This window comes from Orbicella faveolata, unplaced genomic scaffold (assembly GCF_042242905.1).
Source record: "Orbicella faveolata isolate gen_17 unplaced genomic scaffold, um_ofav_v1 contig_13, whole genome shotgun sequence".
Taxonomy (NCBI): Eukaryota; Metazoa; Cnidaria; class Anthozoa; order Scleractinia; family Merulinidae; genus Orbicella; species Orbicella faveolata.
Genome location: NW_028301540.1, coordinates 22,887,443 through 22,910,540, shown reverse-complemented (window position 1 = coordinate 22,910,540; position 23,098 = coordinate 22,887,443). Strand labels below are relative to the sequence as shown.

The following is a 23,098-nucleotide window of genomic DNA, read 5'->3' as shown; positions in this document are numbered from 1 at the left end:
TCGAAAAGCGGAAAGGACTGAAAACTAATCGAGTGTCATCGGAAAGCGAAACGATATCCGAATATATCACGAACTTTTTCCGGTGGAAATAAACCAATGAGAAACCCATAAAAACAAACGAAACCAGTTCTCGGTACTAAGGATTTCCCGCGTTTCGCGGAAAGCAGCCGGAAGTGTGAACCTCCGAATGGAAGTTTTAATCATTGGGAGAAATCCCAGGTTGTATTTTTAGCTTTTGACAAAGTTTTGAGCATTATTTCTACCTGTGCGTGGGTCGACTACTTCTTACATCTTGTTTTAGCTCGTGGGAGTAAGGACAAACAGACATCGAGTTGTTTCAAATCAGCATTTTCCGCTAAAATTTGCTACAATGGATAAAATTCATAGGGAAGTGTTGGGAAAGATGACATTCAAAATCATGGGAAGGATTTCCAGTCCGAGAGTTTTTTCGGGATATCTTAGGGACATATTTAGTCCCTCGGACGTAGAAGAAATTGCAGCGAAAGAAGCTCAGAAGGGGGCCATTCATGGAACACAGACTATGCTGAGTATACTGGAAAAGAGAGGACCCAAAGCTTACGGGCTTTTTGTAGAGGTTTTGCGAAGTCCTGACATTCGTCTAGACGATCTAGCAGATGAGCTGGAGGACGAAGAGAGTAAACTGCGAGGGAAGACAGGTATTTCTTCTGTGTCTAATCACTTTGAACGCGATCGAAATCTCAAATTACAGTCACGCCATGTTTAATTGTTAGTTTGGCCTGCAGAAGATTTCCTTCATTTTCGCAGACTTCCAGCTCCTATCCACAAAAATGACGCGATTCCTATCAAAATATATTTAGACAATTTCCTAAATGTTATGAAAGCAATTGTGCCAAAGTAGTATAACTATAGTGAACCCTGGTGGTTTCCATAGATATATGATTATTCATGGTTCATATACCCTCCCCACAATTTGAATCAAATTCCCCAGCGGGCGGAGGTGGGGAGCACTGTGACCAAAGGAACGTTGTACATCTAGGGCCACAGTATGACCTTTATAAACATAAAAACCAGTAACAATTCATCCAGAGCTAAAAATATACCTAGAGGGTCTTAAAACTCCAGTTTGCTGCTTATGACATTCAACCCAGCCTTATAAGGTTGGTCAGAGGCCACAGAGTATGCATGTCTCTACCAAGCAGAACTTGTGATGTACCAAACTGGATGAAGAAGAAGACACTTTATTTATGTGTCAGTAGAGGATCTAGCTCCTGAGTGACAAGGAGCTAATTTGGGACACAGTATATTAAAAATGAAAATTCAGAATATATGCTATTAATAAGAATTACCTAAAATATACTAATTAGAACTTCAGTAATTTAAAATATAGTAAGACATTAAAATACAATGTAAAAAGGATGATATATTGTTTTTACATTTTCTGTTCTGGTAGAGCCACCGATGCGAAGGGCACAAAGTCTTCCAACATCTGCTGAACCTGTGGAACCATATGGTGATGCAGAGGCCTGTTCCCCACCCCCTCCATATTCAGCACCAGCTGTGCAAAGCTACAATGCAGGAAATGGCTATGGAAGATTCAACAACAGTCATGGACAAGGGGCTAGGAACATTTATAAACAGCCCTCGATTCCAGAAATGAGCAATCAAGATAATCCAGAGGTGCTCCTCACTGAGGGTAAAGCAAATTTAATTCTTACAAGCCCATTGAGAATTAATCAGGTTTTGACAACTGTTGGCGGCCAAGTTAATAGAGTTCACCAACATAGTGACAGCTGCTAAAAAAGTTCCAACGGATATACAATGGACACCTAACCGCCGAGCTTTAGAAGGCTTGAGGGAGTTACAAATACAGGACAGAATGCTGTTTATACAGACGCACTAATTTCACTGTGGCCGTGACGATGAAACAGATGTAGCTCCACTCCCTCCCTCCCCTCCCTCCTGTAATCAGTGTTGTTTGTAAAATGTTGTTTCTGTGAAACCATTTTTTAGCCCAGAGAAGACAACAACAAGCAAGGGGAGGAGGGAGAGGATGTAATTTATCCGATATTACGAAAGTTAAAGAGAATTTACATTTGTTTCAATAGGTTTTGTCCTGAATATTGTTAGTCAAAACTAAGATAAAATAATATCTTAGTTTTTCTTTGCCAGCTAGAACATTTGTATAGTGAAAAACTATGACTGGTCAAGTCTAGAAAGTGCTGCCCAAAGCCTGGGAGCATTTGCAAGTCCAAGGTCACAGTTTTTTCATTATAAAGACCAACCCTCAGCCGGTAAAGAATTTATTTCTTTTTTCCTCTCTCTCAATTCATGTTTGTAATGGTTGATCTTTTCCACACATAACACGTGTACATTACTGTGACTGTGTGCATGGATAGGAAAATCTGGATCATATTAAGAACCAACCTGGTTGTTTTGGCCTTATTGAAATGCTTAATTAGTGACACCTTCCTCACGTGCCATTGTCTCTTGGCACTTGCATCAGGTTTCTCCCTGATCATATCAAGTTTAGCATCATCTCAAAGGTCATTGGCAGTCTATTCTCGCTAGTTTTACCCTCCCTACTGGCTCCCTAGTTTCCATTCATTGCCTTGGTTGTCATTAAATTGTGTTTTTGCCCCAAACTTGTGCGTCTTTTTTTATGTCTACTAATTATATTACAAGATTCATTACCCTTTATGGGTCAGAGAGGATTAACATGATATTTTCACTTTGTGCTTCTTTTCACCATAAATTCAGGCACTCTTATCAGGGACATTCCCTACCGTCTGCGCAACAAGATTGAGATGCTGTTAGATCCACCAGATGCAAATCATCATGACTGGCGGGGAATGGCATCTGTCATGGACCTGAATACCGAAGAAGTAAGACAACTGGAGAATGCCCGAGAAAATGGGAAAATGAAAGGACTTGTTGAAAGGATGATACAAAGACACAAGACTGTTAATGATCTCTTGGGGTGGTTGAAGCATCCTGATGTACAGAGATTGGACGTGATAGATGAAATAAAAAAGGAGAGTCATCGCATTTCCGAGCTGATGATAGAAGATAATGAAAGCTCTGAAGACCAGGAATCAGGTTTGCTTCTTTTTGTTGTCTGTTTTAATAGGCTATTTTGACCTGTTTAAAGTTATGCCATAAAATAAATAAATAAATAAAAATAAATAGATAACGATATCTAGACAGGAAGCCACATCAGCCTTAGCTGGTTTTCATGCAGGTCCTCCATCCTGGTCAAATTGGAATTTGGAGATGTTGGTTTTTGTGGAAGGGAGGAAAACTGGAGAACAGAGAAAAAACCCTTGGAGCAAGGCGAGGACCAATAACAAACTCAACCTGCATTTGGCACCAGGCCGTAATCGAACCCAGGCCACATTGATGGGAGGCGAGCACTCTCATTAGTGCGCCATCCCTGTTCCCCATCTTCATAGTGATATCTGTTTTTACTGAATATCAATTTTCAAAACATTCTATCATGAATTGACAAACTAATTACAGTCTATGAAACCTGTGTTAAGCTGACCCCATGTTAAGCAGACACCCTCTATTAAGTGGACACCACCTTGAGTCCCTGAATTTTCTTCCCATATTTGCTGTAAAATAAACCTGCATTCAGTGGACACCTCTGTTAAGGTGGCTCAAAACAGTTTCCAACACTTAGATTTTGATGGGTCATTATAACCACTCTTTCTCACTTGATGCTATAATCATGGAATCAAAAAACTGCGCAATCATTGGTGAACAAGTTGTTATCATTTTTGTGACACAATAGGTTACCATAGCAACAGTATGACAAAAAAACTCTGTACATGGGGTTCAGAGCCACCTTAAATTTTCGAAAAATTTAAGGGTCCATATGGAACAGCATTTTCCAGAATTTCCGGAAAAGAGGACAGGACAACCTCACAAGGTTTCAGAAATTAATTACCAGAAATTTGCATTCCATTTGATTTTCCTCGCATAATTTTTGGATTTTTTGGTTGTCATGGCTCAATCCTCAAAAATCCAACTGAGTCAGAAGGTATATATCATGCCACATAACCCTCCCTCCCCACCCCTCTCCCAAACACACCTATTAAGGCATGATTCCCTCTGTGCAAAAATGAGGTTTTCATTGAATATGCCACCCATTATTCCTCAGCTGTCGAAATAATAGTAATTTGAGCACCTTTTTCTCCAGTTGCTACAGCAGTGGTGTCTTCAGCTGAAGAAACCAGCAGCCCAGAAACAAAATCCAAGTCAATGAGAATTCCACAACAAGAATGCAGTCAAAATCCTCAGAAAATTGATAGAAAGCCAGATGCTCGCGTCCCCAGTCAGGTAGAATCTGATGACGATCCAAAAGCAATTGGAGGACAAACAAAGCTTCATGCGGAACAAGACTTGAGTGTAACAAGTCAGATGGATGATCTAGATATTGACAGCAAACCAGATTATCGGAAGCCCAGCCAGGAGGAGGGGAGTAGCAGCATTGCTGCTAATGATGACGATGTGTTTGACTCCACAGGTATATTATTGACACTGACAGTGAGTTCAAAAATTGAAACTCCGGTTGGTGTTCTGTATTGATAATTTGTCCTGATCCCAAGCTTAACTTGGGATTGTAAAGGTAGTTTTTCCTGAAAGTCTTTCTCTTTTTTGTCTTCCATACTTATCACTTCCTTCACTGTTTATCCATTATTTGATAACTCTTTTAATAACATATATTGTCCAATGTTGTTGATCTAGTATAGTAAAATTAGGTTCGCATTAGCTTTGTTTCATTATTATAGGCTAATAACATCAGAACTATCTATTAGGCATGTATTTAGAGATGATATTAGAATGTGACCTTGAGATCTCTCAGGGCTAATTATTTTTTCAGTCAACAGATGGTATCCAGTGGCAGATCCAGACCTTGAGCTAAGGTTGGGGGGGGGGGGGGGATTGTTTTGCTTGCCCTACTGGCTTTTCTCTCTTCCATGATTTCTTCTTTTTTTACCCAAAATAAGGGGTAGATCCACCACTGGTATCTGTGTAGCGACTAAGAGCCTTAAGTGGCTAATTTCCAGATAAGCTAGGGTTGCAGGAACCAGCATGGGAAAAAAAATTGCAGACAACAGAGAATTGGGATCATGTGTACTAAAGGCATCCGCAGTCAGGTGTCGATTGATATCCTTGATCGGTACCCTCAATAGACTCTTGATCAACACTTGATCAGTACTCGATCAACACCTCAGAAATCACCCGAAATGTCAATCAAGACTTGATCGACATTTTGGTTGAGAGTCAACTAATTTTTGCAGAGATGCTACTGAGTGTTGATCAATATATATGAGTCAGTTGACACTCAGCTGACTGTCGATATACTGTCAATTGAGTGTTGATTGAGTGTCGATCAAGACATTGATCAAGTCGACTGAGTGTCAGCCGAGTATCAGTTGAGATGTCCGTCAAGTGTCAATTAAGATGTTGATCAAGTTTTGATCTAGATGTCAATCAACACTTGACCGCCGATGCCTTTAGTACACATGATCCAAGAGATGTTCTTTGGTCATTCATATCAGCATTACCGGCATATAAAAATGGAGTATCGAAGGGAAAACAGCAATCAAAGAAATCCTTCAACAGAGTGAGATGATTGAATGAGGAATTAAAGAAGTCAAGTTAAATGCACAAACAGTTATTTTGACTAGCATAAGTGTACCTCTGACCATATTCTGGGTCAGTGATTTAACTGTAATGTCTGTTTAATTAACAGATTATGTGAAAAAGCAATTCCATGCGCTTTTAATCAGCTGCAGTACTGGAAATGACAAAGAGGACAAAAAACATGACATTGAACTGAGAAATTTGGAAGAGGAGCTTGAAGACTCCTGGGATGTAGGCAAGTGTAATCTCATTAGACTGTCACAGAAAAACATAAAATAAATTAATGATCTAATTATGTGTATAATGAAGGTTGTCACTTTTCATTATATTTGCATAGGAACATCAGGGAAAATATCAGATTTAGGTTTGACTAAGCCACAGGTTTCAGTAATCATTATGCAAATTCATTCCTGTTACATCCTGGTATGATTTGCAAGATTGTCCTCATATATGGGCTAATATACTGGCATCTAGGCAAATCGCCTGCCCCATTACCTTGATATGGGTACAGATGGTACCGTACTCACATTAATTTCATGCTAGTGCTAGAAAGTAGCACACAGCTACATGTATATCCATACCATTGAGGCTCAACCTATCCCATTGCTTGGGCATTGGCATATCATGACCAAGTACCCATACAAGTGCATCAAGACTTGGGAGCCCACCGGTAACTGGTGAGGGTGGGCATCCACACTTAAATGTAGGCCACCCATGCCATTGCTTGGACTTTGCACTTATATTTCACCACCAGTGCAAGTCATTAAGCACTTAATTAATGACTGGCCCCAAGGGAAATGGTGAGTTTTGTTTCTCAAGACCCTCAATGTTCACTGAGGCAAAGCCTTGAGTAACATTGAAGTTGAGGGGAAACAATAACTCATTGTTTCCATTAGGGCCAGTCATGAAGTGTTTGGTTATACCTTCCAACTCAAAGAAAAAATGGGAAAAAACTGTGAAAAAATGATTTACTTGATGCCACCTGGCATAACAAAATCGCCCTGGTTTCAAGGTGCACGACCTGATCACACTTGAGTCACAAGTTCAAGTTGTAATGTTTCGCTAGGGAGTTAGTGAGTTTTGTTTGTTCTAGGAAGTTAGTGAGTTTTGAACCACAACATGTGACATGTTCTTCTCCAATCAAAAAACGTATTTGAGTTGGGAGGTGTAACAAAATTAGTTCATGCCTTTGTAATTGACAGGAATGAGCACACATAGGTGCTTGGACTCTTAATGTCTTATAACCTGTAATGCCACTGGTTGGGCAAGGATCGGTCTTGAGCAAATTAAGACTTGACACCCATACCAGTACTGCTGGCCTGTGTGCAGAGTGCATCCACACGTGGGATACCCATGCCAACAAATAATTATCAACAAAATAATTATCGTAAGTTGGTACTCACTGTTACTGCAGTTGAATAGTGTATGCACATTTTAAATTTTGCAGTGAAACGCCAAGCCAAGTGCAAAGTGTCAAATTTGATCCAAACTGTGCACTCATTTTTGATGAATCCTGGAGAGTCTGGAAAAATTGTCTCCTTTGTTTACCTGGCAGGTCCTACAGTGCAGGTAAGAATAATTTATTATCAAATTGGGACTCCACATTTAGCTAACATTTGCTTGAAATATATCTGACTGATTGAATGTGGAGTGGTAAACAGTAAAAAGTTCCAGAAATGATATACATGTAATATTGTTAATAGTAACTGGACCAAGTGGAGTGCAATTCAGGGTTTAATCATGAAAGTTAAATTTCAAAATCGGAGAAGTGTGCACTGCGAGGCCAATTTCAAAGTACAAGGTTAGCATGATTACTCTCTGAATTGTAAAACACAAGATTCAATTACTAATTAATCGTATCAATAAAAAAATTGGAGTTTGGAAAAGTCTTTTTAGAATTACTGAGCATAAAAGTCAGTAATGCTGTCCAAATGTTTTAAAATTAAAAACCATAAGATGCATTAACAGGGATTAGCCATTAAAGCATACTAGGTAGTTGACATGCAAATTGCATATAAGTATCCAATTACAAAAAGTTGGAATTGGAAACCTGTAGTTGGACACCCATGTGATTGTGCAATGATTTCATGACAAAAACAGTTCTAGACACGATTAGTATAATATTGTAATCGTTGGATGGTGCTTCTCTTGCAGATAAATGGTGAGAATTACCTGCTTCCATCTGACCTCAAGAGTCCTTCTTCTCGAGCTGATCTCATGCACAGTTCCTTGAACATCAACTGGCTAGTGAAACAGCTGTGTGAAAATTATGTTCGTACTACATTTCTGATCTTTGAATAATCACCTAGTTCATATTTATTAGTAGTAGTCAGAGTGGGACCCCAATTTCTCTATCCCTTGATTTTTCAAACCTCTGAAAATCTAGTCAAGATGACTAAAAGTTGTTTCCCTACCCAGGTCAAACACAGTTTTACCCCAAGTTATCGAAATACCGAATTTTCAAACCAGTCTTCATTTCCCTCTGGAGATTCGAAAAATCATCCTCCCTTACTTTTTTATTTTTTTCATTTTTTCTATGCGACTTTATTTACAGCATTAACACTTACACTATACACAGCACTTCTGTTATACTTACAGATATACTTATGCTATACATATACTTACTTCTCACACTACTTATACTTAATGCACTACATGCAATGCATCCTCCCTTACAACAACACCTCTCAGTGTTATAATAAGTATTATAATTAAGGGTAGCAAAGAGATGGCCATCACTTTTGGGGCTTAATGTTTCTGAGAAGTACTTCCTTCTCAGTTGTAAACAACACATACCTTACCTTGCATTCACTGTTTGTTTGTTTTCCAGATGCAAGTAGTAATTGTAGATGGGGCTCATGAGAATAGTGTGAAAGACCTTAACTTGAATGGCGTTCTCCAAGGATTGGCCCCAATTCAGCCACCCCCAAATGGAATCATTGCTTTTCCATGTCCTCCAGGAACTATCCGTCCAGAGCAAGAAAGACTGTAAGTATCATGTATGAATATATCAGCAGTTAATATACTTCATGACACAGTGCAGTCTTTACATCACCAAATATGAATGAAACTGCATGTTAGTGAAACATTTTGATTGCCTGGCCTCGCATTTTCTTGTTTATTAACTTGGCTTTTGCTTATTCCTGCTTTTGATCGAATTAATACACGAAGCTGCCAATTTTTCTTATTTTTTGATTTGTTGCCATTACTTTTTCTCGCTGGTTTCACTTTTTAGTTGATTGCTCTAACTTCTTATTGATGATAAACTGTGATCTCAATTTGATTGAAAAGATTCAATTGATGTACATAGTTTTAAGAGCTTTTTACCTTGTAATCTTTTCAGTAGTATATTAGCTGTATATCAAAGATGTTTAAGTGGCTGGATCTGCTTGCTACTTTTAACAATAGGTGAAACAGAAAGAAGGCTTCTTCTTTCCAACTGCTTGAATTGGAAAATTTACTGCGATGATCATTCTTCACTTTCATCTACAACCGCAGTTCAAATGTGAATTATTTCATATATACTTTACATCAGAAACAAAACTGACACCAATATATTTCATGAATTAAAGTAATCATAAGTGTTCAAGTGGAAAGCTCTTTAAATGGAGAGCATATATTCTAAGAACATATAACATATCACTTTTATTATTAGAATGTTAATTGGAAAACAAACCTCTCTTGGCACATTTTATGTATTGGGCCTTCTATTTTATTTCTTAGAGCCTATGTAAAAAGTGTGGTGAAAAACTTGAAGGAGGAGTCAAACATGATGTTAGCTGATCTTTTTGAGAAAGTGCGAGTAGATTTGGCAAGTCAGTCTGTCAGCTCTCCTGTGGAATTTTCTCGCACCACATCTCCACTACCAATCTGTGTCAATCCAGAGGATATGCAAGGTCAGTGAGTTATTCTGCAAGAGAAAAGATTCTGAATTTTACTAATCCGTTCCTACATGATCAATGCCTTATTGTACATTATGATTACATGTCTAGTTGGTGGTGCAGTAACCTGATAGTTAAACCATCTGATCCTATGAGACATCCTTTAGGCTCATCATGCTCTCAAGGAGTGCATATGACAAGCAGGCTATTTAAAACACGAAATGGCAAAATGACGAAATGGTACCCCATACTATGGTTAGCCTGAATAGCACTCGAGTTAGCCTAAATATCACTGACTCGTCAGTTGTTAGCTCTCAATAATTGTAAGCGTCAACCCTTACAGGCACCTGTATCCCACATTGACTCTTGCCCGTAGCACCATTTCGTCATGTTGCCATTTTGTGTCTTAAACATGCCCTGGCATGCTCAGCCATAAGAACATCTGCATAATAAACTACTGGTTGGCAGCACATCCCCATGCTCACATCCTGCCTTCTTTTTTTTTTCTCATTCTAAATCTGTAGGTCTTCATGTGGATTCCTCTGAAGGAACAACTTACCATGCAATAATAGTTGCAAACGCCAATTATGAGGGACGCACCGTTGACACAAAGCAGTGCATCAAGGACCGAGAACAACTTCGAATGGCACTGTTAAAAAATGGATGGAAATGTGGTATGTTTTAAAGGAAAATTGTACTCACCTCCGTAGTTAACTATTTGGTATTTAGCTGTCAGTGGAGTTCAGGCCCCGGTTGTTTGAAGGTTGGATGACCCTATCCACCAGATAAATCGCCATCTAGCGGATAAGTGTTAACAAAACAAACCATGCTATTAACTGGATAGTGATTTATCTGGTGGATAGCATTATCCACCCTTCAAACAATTGGGGCTTGGCCATTTGTTAGATGGTTGTTGGCCAAATGCTGACTGACATGTTAAAGCAAAGTTCTAATGACTTTCATCATCATCAACTCCACTCATCTTGCAACTAAGGTTATGTCTCCAGTTTCTGGGGGGAGGAGACTTTGAGCCTAAAAATGGAAATGAGAGTGTTTTTTAATTGTTATCTCAAATGCACCCTAAAGGATACTTTGACAGCTAAAATAGTGGTGTTTTGTCCTGAGCACTCTAAGTGAGACCAAAATCCTTGATTTAAACCCTCAAGCGAGATAAGTAGCATCCCCGACCTTTTCATATGGAGTCTTTCCCCCCCTCCCCCGGGTCATTAGCTCTGTGCCCAATACCCCAACCTGGAGGACCAGGAGATCACTCTTTGTCTGGTGTCTACCCTTCGACATGGGTGACCTTATGAGAAGTGCAAAACTCCTGTTGACATAGCTCTAAGAGTTGTCATAAAGACATGCACCCTGCCCCACCACAATGAGTGACCCCATTCAGAGCAGTTAAGTGACTTTAGTACCCATTAAACTTCATGTATAAGTTGGTCATCAAGATTTAGTGGAAATAAGCAGTGAATCAATGCTTATTTCCAAGTAATGGAAAATTAACCTTAGCTTCAACTAAAAATACAATTACAATTTATTACACATGTTAGAAAACGTGAAATAGGCGAAAAATATGAAACTTGGAGCGGAAACTATTCTGTCCATTTTATATAAAGGCTTGTTAAATCAATGTTCTTGATGGAAATGTATTTTGATAATTAGGTCAACTTCTATTCTCTCCTTACAAAACATTGCTAAGTAGGTAGGTAATGAAAGTGAGCAAAATGATCAACTATGATTTGTAGTCTTGATGGACGCTAAATTCTCAGAACTTATATAGAGGAAATAAATTATCAACAAGTTAGGAGAGGTATCATTTTGAGCTGAGTCTGAATCAAGCCTCATTTCTTCTTACTTTCTATCTTAACAGAGCTAGAGGCTTGTGATAAACCAGCAAAAGTTATCATTGAAGAGCTGAGGAAGGCTATAAACAAGTTGGCTGATGACCAGAAAAGAGTTGTGATGGTCTATTTCATGGGCTATACTAAAATGGTATGTTTTTCGTAACATGGACATTCGCGCAATGCCCCCCCCCCCTCCCCCCACATTTGAGCAAGTAACAATTGAAATGCGACTCGTTTTATCATTTATGTCAAATCTTAATGAAAATTCCCATGTTTGATTCTGTTTCATTTAGGTTCCTATATCGTCAGGAGCAAATAAAATAAAACAATATAAAACAACGTGTACCAACTTACGTGGACTTGGCCGGCTCGACCCAATTTAGATATTTTCAGCGCGTTTTTGGTCCTCCACAAGCAAAGTACCAGCTTTATCTCAGTTGAAATGAATTCGCTTATTGCCGAGGAAATCTTTTAAAGCCAATATTTAAGGTGCTGAACTCACCTTAGCTACAAATTTTAAAACAAAGCGAAGAGGACATTACTACTCATTCTCAGTCGAAATTCGCGCGAGTCTGTCTGATCACGTGCTCAACTTCGAGCTGACTTGTCCCCAGTCTTCTTCATACATCGCACGGCCCGGGCGCGATGTGGGAGCGCAAGCTGAGGTAAAGAGCTGGGAAAGAGGGGAATACTTGCCCCTTCCCATCACCCCTCGCGCTTCTCACCTTGCTGAGACTGGACGGCTTATTTCTTTTGATAAATACAACTATCATGCTTTGTATCATTGGCTACGTTTCCTTTGGGAAGAACCCGATCAGGATCTGTAATCGAAGATTACTCGGACCATGGTACATCAGAGGAACCGATCAATCCTTGTCCAGCGGGAATTTATCGATTACCGTTGACATGCCATGAGCCGAATGCTCTTCGATCATAAATGTTGTTCCGGATCTTCCCCGAAGGAACGCTAAAGCTGAGCTTGTATAATCTGAGATTATGCGTTCTTTTTTCGCCGCCGCGGAGCAAAGAACTCCTTAATGCATGTCAAGGTTTGTTTTGCTTGTAAGGTAGTAAATAAAGTCAGTGCTGTTAGTTCTCTGACTAGCGGAAGTGCTCGGTTTTTTCAGTCTTGAACTTACTTGTATGCAGTAGGTGAACTGTATGCAGTTGGCGATTGAGACCCAATAACTTCCAATCTTTTGTTACAGAAACGCATTTATGCAATGCATTTTCTTTCTTTTTATTTTTGTCAGATAATGGACATTAACTATTTCTTTGGAAGTGATTTCACGGCTTTTGCAGCTGAACCTCTCCGCTCGAGTGTACCCCTTCAGTGGGCGTTGGATCTCATGTGTGAAAAACTGATTGGTGTAAGTAATTTCCTTTAGTTGTTGTTGTTTCTTTGAAAGATCCGGCTTTCAAGATCCTCGCTCCTTATCTACTTATACCGTTTGTTTTTTCTCACTTGTGCTGGTATATCCTCCCTACGTTGCTGTTATTTGAGTGGACGAGGAATTCCGTAACCTAGGAACTGGTGCTCATTTTATAGCATCACGCGCGCGAGCGACAAACCCACAAGAGAACGTGTAAACACCGCTCGCACGTGTTTGTTAAAACGTGAGCTAGCTCGTGTGGTAGGAATTTTGCCCCAGAACGATCGAGAAGTTTGTGTAGTCGTACCAGATTAGTTAGCCTGAGTAGCAGGCGTAAAACAGGGGATCTGGAGAGGAAGAGGGAGAGCAGGGATAGAAGGAGGGACTGTGGAAGAGAGGAGGTTCCTTCATCCTTCCCCTTCTTGCGTTTTTTTGCCTTCCTACTCCTTCCCTGTACGCCTGCAACGTAGACTAAGATTGGTAAGTTCATGGAAACGATCCCTTGTACGAAGGAGTTGAATGGTACACAGAAAAGCTTGATTTGAAGGTATCAGTGTTGCACATTTTCTGCGCGGTCTCCCCAAGGCGCAGATTTAACACCTCCCGTCCTGGGTGGAGGAGGGAAAGTTCTCGTATCGGAGTGCACGACGTCAGACATGACAATATATTTTCTTTTGCAGAAAAAGATTTTGATAGTCGATGATCTGAATACATCCAGTACAGAAGGCCTGGCGGAAATGAGTGCACCGCTGGACGTCATGATTAGCTTACCCAAAGGAGCCCGAAGCGACCCTAATTCCAGGTTCGTGAATTTCATTGGAAAATGAGGCTGAAACAGGACTGAGACAGACTGAAACAGGACTGAACAGGACGAAAATGACTAAAACAGGACTGAGAAAGCACTGAAACAGGTCTGAAAATGACTAAATCAGGACTGAAACAGGACTGAAACTATGTGCAGTGCATGTTTTCATATTCATGATCAATTGTGATATGACCTATCAAGGTAGATGAAAAATATCAGATAAATGTTAGAGAAAGGTCAATTCCAGCCTCACACAACATGCTTTTTTTCTTGTAAAAGAGCTGTGAAGTTATGTGGTTTCATCCAATGAATAATCTGAAAACATGTGCTGGGAACGCAGACTTTTGCAGCCCGATGATGAGCTTCACCGAAAATACGTTCATCAAAAACCCTCTTGAACAATAAGTTCTACTATTTTCGGTTTTCAGTTTTGTACTTATTTACTTTAGCTTAACTTGGTTGTTGTTCCGTCTTTCATCTTTTTTAAAGTCGAAGTAACTGGCTCCGTATTACAGTCAATCCAAGTGAAGCGTACCCCTCAAGATTACATTAATGAATTGATTATTTGAATATTGAACCCGCTAGTCCTTTCAAGAATACAATAATGAGCTGATTATTGGAAAATTGAGCCCACTAGTCGTTCCAAGGATACAGCTAATGGGTTTAATGTTCAAAAAAATCAATTTAATATTGATTTTTGAAATGACAAGCGAGTTCAATATTCAAATAATCAATTCATTAATGTAATCTTGAGGGGTACGCTTCACTTGGTTTGAATGTAAAACGTGATTTCTATTTTCTGTCTTACAAAATGTCTTGACACCACCTTGCTGGCACTTAGGGACGTAATTTCAGTCTTGTAATGCACTTGCGGAACATCGAACAAAATCGAACAAAATCAATAACAGAATCCTTAACTATGATAAAGACATCAATGATCATCGCAGTTGTATACTCATTTTAGCAGCTGAGAAATCATAAAGCCTGAAAACAATTCACTGCACCCGTATCGCAGAGGTTATGGGCTTGAATCCCGTTCAGGCCTAAATTTTTTTCAGGCTTTAATTTCACAGCTGCTTAAGTTGCGTATATAACTGCGTTGATCATTGATGTCTTCATATCTTTCTCCGCAATTCAAATATATGATCTTTCGTATTTTCACTTGCGAAATTCATAACTCTTCATTACATCCAAGGTACTTTAAAGATCGCGATAATGGTTTTAATATTTTTGTTTTCTTTCTTTCTTTCCATTCAGCAGCAGGCAGCGTGAAGCAAGTTTTACAAGTAACTTTGCTCGTCTGCTGGAAGCTAAAGCCGGCCAGTTGCCTTTGAAGGAGATGGTAAAAAGAGCTGCTCGTGCGTCATTCGACCAACACCGCCTCAGTTCAAACTTATACCATCCAAAATAAGGCAATTCCCGTTAAATAGCATCATAAAAAGGAGTACTTTAGCTTTAAAAGCAATATTTATATTACACCAAATTAAGTACAATATGGAACAAGTTTCGAATGTCTTCCAATTTACATCGCGTCTTCGCTCTGACCAATCAGAGAGGAGCAACTTAGAACCCGCGTTCTTTTTTTTGCTGGCTAGTAGTAGTAGTAGTAGTAGCAGTAGAAGGGCTTTATTTAAGTGTCGAGGTGTTTCAGTAGCTTTTGACAAACTAATTGGGGACACTAATAAAATCTTAAGTGGATACATTAAAATTAAGACATTTACACATACACAAGTAGAAAAATCTAAAAGGTAAAAAAATCTAGCTAATTATTACACGTGCATGCTAATTGAGGACACAAACAGAATAAAAAAATAGGGTATTTACACAAATACAGGTAAAAAGATCTAAAATCTTTTAAGATCTAAAATATAAGATCTAAGAAAGATCTAGGCTGATGTTGACTAAACCTCTTGTTTAGTTTTCCGTTGGAGACGATCGATTTTTGTGTGTTTATCCCAGGGTTACCAGCTAGTTAAACATGTAAATCAAATATAGGCTCGATTTCCGCTGCTCCCTCGGGTCGGGGTAAGCGCGGGCTCATTTCCCGAAACAGCGGCTCTTAGTCAACCTACATGAAACTGCAGGACTTTTATTGCATAAATGCCAATATGTTGCAGTTTTATTCTGTGGAGGACTGATATTTTAGCCACAAGCATTACTGACCAAAACAGATGACGTGTCCCGAGGGCAACAATTTTGCGTAAAAACTTTCGGTGTGCTAACAGACAACTAAAAATAACTGAAAGTTTTCTACATGAACTGATCAACTCTGCTCTTTCGCTATCGACTTAATTACTTTATCTTTTTAGTGGGAAGCGTCAATGTTGGATTTATGAGCGTTTGTTTGTTACATAGGACGGTATATTTTATGTGACTAGCTTTTGAATTAGCAGACAAAGGGAATATGACATTAGTTGTTCCTAGTCCTATTTAAATGAAAAGGAAAACTTTTATTTCCTCACGTTAAAACGTACTTAAGCTAATATATTCTAGGTCGATTTTTAGCACCAAATATTGAAATTTCGGAAACTCATACCATGAGAATAAACGTTTTTCTTTATCACAAACTGCAGTTACATATTGCAGAGTTGTGGGGTGTCCTCTTCGTATTGACCGATCTGATCAAATTTAGGCCTCACGGAACGGTATCCTACCCCTTGGACCCCTGATGCCCAATTTTTTGTGACATGCGCAGAGTACTTTTTTTTGGGAAACTGCTGTTCGTATGGATACGCGGGCTCAACTCGCTAATGTTTACATTCAAGCTCACTCAAGCAAATTATTTTAAAATTGCAACAAAATGTCGAGCAGATGGGACGAAAAAGAGTTCACGGCAGTCATTTTTCCCGGTTAAATCAACCGTCAGTAAAGAAGAAGAAAGAAATTACCGATGAAAACGTGAAAAAAATAGCTGCAAGCAGTGTCCGAGTAGAATTGAAAAACCTGTCGAGCAAGGAAAAAATCGACAAACTCGAGCGAGACTGTAAACGCCTACAGTGTGAAAGTGCCGGCCTGAAGAGGACAATACAAACGCTACGACGAAGTATAGGTAAGTGTCTGCTCAAGTAGTCATCAAGCCGTCTATAAATCTCCTAAAAAGTGTTTCTTAAAGCTTCTGAATTACCAGTAAAAGCCGCTTTCCCACAAATACATTAAAAATTCGTGGCGATGTCAATTAATGCGAGTTTCGATGTTGTCACTAAATTTTTTAAACTCAAACTTATTTAACGTAATAATATATTACCACTACAAGGGGTCAAGGAATACTTAAAACGAAAATAGTTTTAAAAAGTTTTTAAAATGAAGCAAACTAAATGGTATGGTCACATAGGACACGGCTGTGTCAAAATACCAAACTTGAAGCGGCGATTTTAGCGATCGAGTTGGACACCGAGTTCCGACGCAGACAAAAATTTAATAACATACTCTGGACTGGATATCACCGCTTCGCAAAAAAAGGGCTCCTTCATAGCTGGGTACGCAGTAAACAAGATTTGAATCGCAGCTAAATGCTCTTTTAAAAAAGTCTGCTTGCTCGAACCATTGCAAAATGTTCAAAATTAGATAGATATTTAGGTTATTTTTAATTTTCTGTGGCCGGCCGGCTTTCGTGTATTACGCCAGTACTTCAGGTACTTTCGTAGGTTCATGTTAACAGCCTTTTAACCAAAAGCGACCGACAAATTTTAGTCTAGTCGTAAATTTTGTGAGAATGCAATTTTTCTCCAAAGGGTTTGTCTGCCTTTCGTTTTGTAAATTAGCAAGTCAACATCTCGACTCGATATAAGCGGACCGCTGAGGAAACAGCAACTTTCAGAAATCCACACAAGTACACTGTATACTTTAGTTTTTCTATCCTTAAATTTATTATTTAAAAAAAACAAAATACAAGTAAAACTTGTAAGGCCCTATTTATCATAGTAAGGAACAGTTTTTAATTATGACATTTTCATATTTACAGTATTTTTGAGAAGAATTAACAATGACCTAAGGAAAGATGTCTTGAAGTTACAAAGTGAAGCAAAGAAGCGTGAAAGAACTTTGAAGTCTACTGAATTGAAAACGAAACAAGTCGGTAACAAACTACGAGGGACAAAATCTGCTTCCACAAAGCTGAAAAGACAATTAAAGGAAAATGATGAAAATGTAAAGAAACCTAGGTATTCCCTTGTGGACACATTTTCTCATGGCAAAAATGGAACAAATCGTAGAACAGTCATGTTTATGGCCTGCATGAGATATTTACAGCATGCATGTTTGCTTTCTAGCCAAAAGACACCCATTGCATTACATCTAATTTTCAGTATTTTATTCAACTGTAGCCCCCCAACAAATGTTGTTGTCTCGCCATCCACACTGGCAGACTGGAATATCCTATTAGGGGAGGCCGATAAACTGATATTACGCAAAAGATTTGCAAGTAGCCAATATGATTTCCATGTATGGAGTGATGACTCCAACAAAGGTGGTGAAGAGCGGCACATTGTAGGTGTCCACACCTGGTGCCCAGAGATCAATGAACCCAGGGCATATGTCCTTGGTAACAGTTTGACAGCGAGTGGGTCAGGAAAACACCAGTCTGATGTAGAATATCATGTTGTTCATGATGAATATGGCATAACTAATGTTTCAGGTTTGGTTGGGGATAATGCCTCAACCCAGAAGGGGAAGGCTAATGGTTTAATAGCAAATAATTCAAGGGTTTTTGAAAAGGACATGTTCTTTGTTGGATGTTACCCCCACGTCCTGAACATTATGTTAAGAAGGATGTGCCAAGCTGGGTTTGGGGCCAAGGGTGACATGAATAACAACCATGTATTGCAACTACTTTATAAGGTATCTTGGCTTCATCATGAACGGCCAAGTCAGTACAAATCAATGTATGTATCACTAGGAATCTTAAGTAAAGAGCCACCCCTTCCCCAGTCCTTTATTGACACGAGGTGGACATACTACTATGAGACACTTCAATGGCACTTGAAGTATGGTAAAGCCTGTCTACAACTTGGAGAGAGTGTCCTGGAAAGAATGCCAAAGTCAGACAGCCACTACACAGTGTGGCAGAATGTTATCAAGTTGAGCTCCTGTCCAATGATTCAAGTGGAAATTAAGTTTCTGTACGAGTTTCTTGACAAGTTTCTTATTCCATCTCTCAATGCATCACAAGCAACAGATCAAGAACTTGGCTTCTCCAGTGGATACCTGGCACGATTATGGCCAGCAACTGTCCTTAAACATCATGAAACATTAAGTAAAATGTTGATGTCTCCATCAGCATATTTCCCTTTAACTGAACAGCAGATGAAGATGTCACTGAAGGATCCTGCAGCCATCAACCACTTTCGTCAGGAAGTGCAGAGGCCAATGTTGCAAGAAGCACTTAAAGTTGTTAAAGACCATGGATCAGAGTGGTTGTCCTTCCCCAAGTTATTTGGAATTGGAGCTGATCCAAGATACCAAAGTTCTTTCTGGTATTCTGTTTTGAAGGCTCTTGAAATTCCTGTCATGCTGCCAACTGAAAGAGAAAAAGAAAGCAGGTCAGTGCAAAATTTCTATGTCCACGGACAAAATCTTCACACATTGGTTTGTAAGGACAGAACTGGTTTAGTTAAATGGGCAGAAATCTGGAACTTGAAGGAACCAAAACTACTGAATGATATCAAAAGAGTTGCAACATCACCACAGAGTAGTCTCATCAGTAAAGAAGCTAACCCCCACCTTTTTGAGTTCTATGCCAAACACATTTTCAGTATTCCTGTGAACAATGTAATTGCTGAAAGGCAGTTCAACCTTTCACAACTTTATCTTCAAAACAACATGTCAGAGCTGTCAAAACAAGCCTCGATAACATTTGTTGAGAACATACTTCACAGTGGAAAAAACAACAACCGCACCACTGAAGCAGCAAGAGAAGTACATGAAGAGAGAATGAAGGCATATGCAAACATGCTGACCTCAGACCTTTTGCAAGAGGCAAGAAAGAAGTTAAATATGATCCGAAAATGTGAAAACCATGGGCCACTGACTGCAAAAGATGTATATCCCAAAGCTTGGGAAGCAAGGAAATTAAATAGCAACACATCAAGCATGATCCAGTCCCTCAAAGCTGAAGGCCGCAAACTTGAACTGCAGTGGAAAGCTTCCACCAAAGGCACATCACAATTGGAAAACCAGAGGTCATTCCGGCCAACTGTCATTACAGAATTCAGAACAGCTGGAAAGGTTCCATCTCTAATGCAACTTGCAGCTACTGAGGTATGGGGTTATGGACAGGAACTTTCAACACATGACTTACCAAGAGAATGCCAGTTCTTCGTACAAAACCTGCCAAACATTGTACAGTCTTTGAACATTGATCTTCCATCCACTTTGGACATGTATACCACCCAGTTACCTATGCAAGAAGAATGAAAGTCAAATATGGGGTGGCTCTTTCTAAAAAGGTACTTTCACAAAAAGATTATTTTCAATTGTATCAATTTCATACTAAACAAATGCGCTTCAACTATGTTCTATCTGAGATTCAGATAAAGTAATTAGTTTGTGGGGAGTCTTACCCATTTGTAAAATACAAATTGTTGCAGTGTAAATAATAGTGATCATAAATATCAAAATACTTCTGAGTGATTATAATGTAATGTATGATTACTGTAGAGTTGTACAGTCAGCAGTTTACAGTGAATGTGAATATAAAAATACTTCTGAGTGATTATAATGCATGATTGCTGTAAAGTTGTACAGTCGGCAGTTTACAATGGATTTGAACATACATAATTGTTTTTCATTATCATTCATATGGGGCAGTTGTTTAAAACTAGCATGATAAGTAAGCCGCATAATTTTTACAGTAAAAATGTAAGTATTGGTAATTTTTAACGTAAAGTTTGCTTAAAATTACACAAGAGTGTAGCTTGTATAAGATAAAATAACATAAAGCAGTGTACTAATGTACATGAGGTACCATGTTGCATGAGAGAAAAAACAAGGTTGAAAGGAATCGAAAGTAGCCTAATATAGTGGAATGTAAAGCAGAACAGTGTTTATTAAAACCTTATGTAACTGATAAAACGCACAACAGACTGAATAATTTTATTCCCTCCCAAGATATGAAAATGTTATCAACAGCGGGATGTCTAAACAAGACCACCTTTATTCAGATCATTAAAAATGAAAGTGCCTATCATGCTGGAAAAAAATCATTACTGGAATACCAAACAGTTGTTGTGGCTTACTAATCAATACTAGCAGGGGGTAACTATTTGCATTTACCTGAAAGAATGGAGCGTGAACTCACCTCTCGTAGCCTCGAATTTAACATCTCCCAAGCTGTCTCCGTGCGCGTAGTGCATTCAATATTTATTTCACTACAATATCTTGGGCGCGCGGGGAAAAAGTTGAAATAACTTCAAGAGCAATCAGTCTAGGCCTCCAGACCTTCATTATCCAGGAAACTAGAAGGCAAATCTCCAATTTCACCGTTTCGGTTTTTCGATATCACCGCCTCTGCCCGCTGAGGACGGCAAAAAAGTAAAAAAATACGTATTTCTGCCACTTACGCGACGAAAGAGAAAAAATTAAAACGGTAGAACTTTCAGCCGTGTCCCATTCTTCCTTCTTTGCACGTCTATGGGCCAAAAACTTCGCGTCGGAAGACGATATTCAGCCAAAAAGTTTACAATAATTTGACTGGAGCAAGTGTTTCCGAGAAACGGTTCAACTGCGCATGTCATAAATTTTTTCCTACTGATGTACTGCATACCATTCGTGAGGCCTAAAATTCAATCCCGGGCTCTCTTTCCCAGTCCTCCCTTGGTCGACGACAATGGTACATCCTCGTACCCAGAGCTACTTTTCCCTCTTAGCTGGTGTGGCATGGCACGAAGGAAAGGTGACTATGGAAACAATCAAATTAGTTGTCTCCAGATCCGGCTGTTGGGAGGAGAAGACGACGTAATATATCAAACACGAGAGACAGTGTCTCATGTAATATATAAAACAAAGATCGTGTTTGACAACATTTCCAAACACCGAGAAGAGAGTTGAAAATGCGACGCGTAGCGGAGTATTTTTGACGAACTTCGAGGTGTTTGGAAATGTGGTCAAACAATGTCTTGAGTGTTTGATATATCTTCTCAATCGAAACTAAAACCAAGGAGGAAACGGAGAAATGAAATCGTAGAAATTTATGCCAATTAAGATCAGATATCCAAACACCGTCACGGTCATGATTTCCTTTGTTTAAACTTAATGAATTATTAATGGTTTGAGAAAGGGATATCCAAACACCGAGAAGAGAGTTGAAAATACGACGCGCAGCGGAGTATTTTTGACGAAATTCGAGTGTTTGATATATCTTCTCAATCGAAACTAAAAGCAAGGAGTAAACGGAGAAGTAAATTTGCCACGGTTGTGATTTTCTTTGTTTTAACTTGATGAATTATTGATGAGTTTGGTGAGAAAGAAACAGGAAAGGAGAGATCGACGGCCTGGGATAACGGTTGTAAAAGACATTGATATACAGTAGAGGCTCTATTAGGGGTTTACGGGAAACGTGATAACAGGACACAGGATATTTAGAGGAAAACTTCAATGGGATATTATATTTAGAGCAGATATCCTGGGATATGGAGTAGGAAAACTGGTTAAGATGTTTGAATTGTTAAGGTAACGGGATACGGGAAATTTTGTCCAAAAATTAACGGGATATTGTATACTCAGACCCCCTTCCCCTTAGTGGGGCCTCACAATAGTATCCGGAAATTCTTGCTTACAATTCACATGATCCTTATAGACATTAGGCCCCAGTTGGATGGAAAGATGAATGACACTTTCCGCTGGATCAGACATGCTATCCAGTTGGAACATTGTAACAAAACAGATCAGAGTTCAATACGACTCTCCATTTTGCTTCCCACTCATTGGTTCAAACCTGTCCTCCATTACCCTGAATGCGTGTCCGCTGTCAGGATGATTCCGCAGTAACACGTGTGGCTCAATATGTAGAGGAAACAGTATCGAACTTCGATTTTCTCCACCTTATTTTAGACCTGAGCCAGAAAAATTTGATAAATCCGAAAATTGAGAAATTCGGCCCCTGGAAATTGAGAATTAAAAATTCGAAAAAAAAAAATCGATATTCGCAAGCATTTGAGATTTCTAATGTTAATTTAATCCACTTCTCAAGAAATAAATAGCGACTTAAAAATAGTTTCTTCAAAGAATTATACCTAACTTACCTGCTAACTAGTACGCACAAATCACACTCTTTACAGACTATAATGCATATAGTGGAAGTCTGTAACCTATTTCAAATCAATAAGGCTCAAAAACCATTTACTCTGGTGCTACATATGCCTTTTTAGTTCATATAGTAGTAATAACCAAAGGTTAGGCAGTGCGGGTGAGATGGATGGAAGGAATTGAAAGATTAATAAAAATTTTATCAGACGTGATATAATAGCCATACATTGATGTAGTTGAATCAGCATCTGGTATGCGTCAAGGTTATCTATAAGCCAGTTTTGATGTGATAAAAGCCTAACTTGGCAGGGAGACTAT

At 39.0% G+C, this 23,098-nt stretch overlaps 2 protein-coding genes and 1 long non-coding RNA gene across 4 annotated transcripts; 2 read left to right on the top strand and 1 right to left on the bottom strand.

Moving 5' to 3' along the window:
* Positions 1–139: 139 nt before the first annotated feature.
* Positions 140–16,107, top strand: LOC110067051 (uncharacterized). 2 transcript variants are annotated; one of them, XM_020774328.2, is made up of 14 exons: positions 140–677; positions 1,433–1,675; positions 2,740–3,078; positions 4,181–4,507; positions 5,741–5,866; positions 7,079–7,200; positions 7,786–7,902; positions 8,462–8,619; positions 9,355–9,527; positions 10,037–10,186; positions 11,389–11,510; positions 12,616–12,732; positions 13,416–13,537; positions 14,801–16,107. In XM_020774328.2, exons 1-14 carry the CDS (start codon positions 371–373, stop codon positions 14,949–14,951), a joined length of 2,574 nt encoding a protein of 857 aa, XP_020629987.2. In that variant the 5' UTR covers positions 140–370; the 3' UTR covers positions 14,952–16,107. The 2 variants fall into 2 exon arrangements, with proteins under 2 accessions (XP_020629987.2, XP_020629986.2); XM_020774327.2 differs by having other exon boundaries at positions 141–677; positions 14,798–16,107.
* Positions 16,108–16,162: 55 nt separating this feature from the next.
* Positions 16,163–20,615, top strand: LOC149115650 (uncharacterized). The gene is made up of 2 exons (XM_089285872.1): positions 16,163–16,589; positions 17,502–20,615. Exons 1-2 carry the CDS (start codon positions 16,352–16,354, stop codon positions 19,949–19,951), a joined length of 2,688 nt encoding a protein of 895 aa, XP_089141998.1. The 5' UTR covers positions 16,163–16,351; the 3' UTR covers positions 19,952–20,615.
* LOC149115649 (uncharacterized) lies at positions 17,383–21,418 on the bottom strand. The gene is made up of 2 exons (XR_016206249.1): positions 20,835–21,418; positions 17,383–19,934 (listed from the first exon to the last, which is right to left on the bottom strand). It is a non-coding gene; the product is annotated as an uncharacterized LOC149115649 (long non-coding RNA).
* Positions 21,419–23,098: the final 1,680 nt, after the last annotated feature.

Excerpts from the sequence above, each read along its gene's own strand:
- LOC149115650 (XM_089285872.1), top strand. The coding sequence starts at position 16,352 with ATGGGACGAAAAAGAGTTCACGGCAGTCATTTTTCCCGGTTAAATCAA. Across the intron at positions 16,590-17,501 it reads AACGCTACGACGAAGTATAG|TATTTTTGAGAAGAATTAAC; the intron begins GTAAGTGTCTGC and ends TCATATTTACAG.
- LOC110067051 (XM_020774327.2), top strand. The coding sequence starts at position 371 with ATGGATAAAATTCATAGGGAAGTGTTGGGAAAGATGACATTCAAAATC. Across the intron at positions 7,903-8,461 it reads AACAGCTGTGTGAAAATTAT|ATGCAAGTAGTAATTGTAGA; the intron begins GTTCGTACTACA and ends TTTGTTTTCCAG. Across the intron at positions 11,511-12,615 it reads TCATGGGCTATACTAAAATG|ATAATGGACATTAACTATTT; the intron begins GTATGTTTTTCG and ends TATTTTTGTCAG.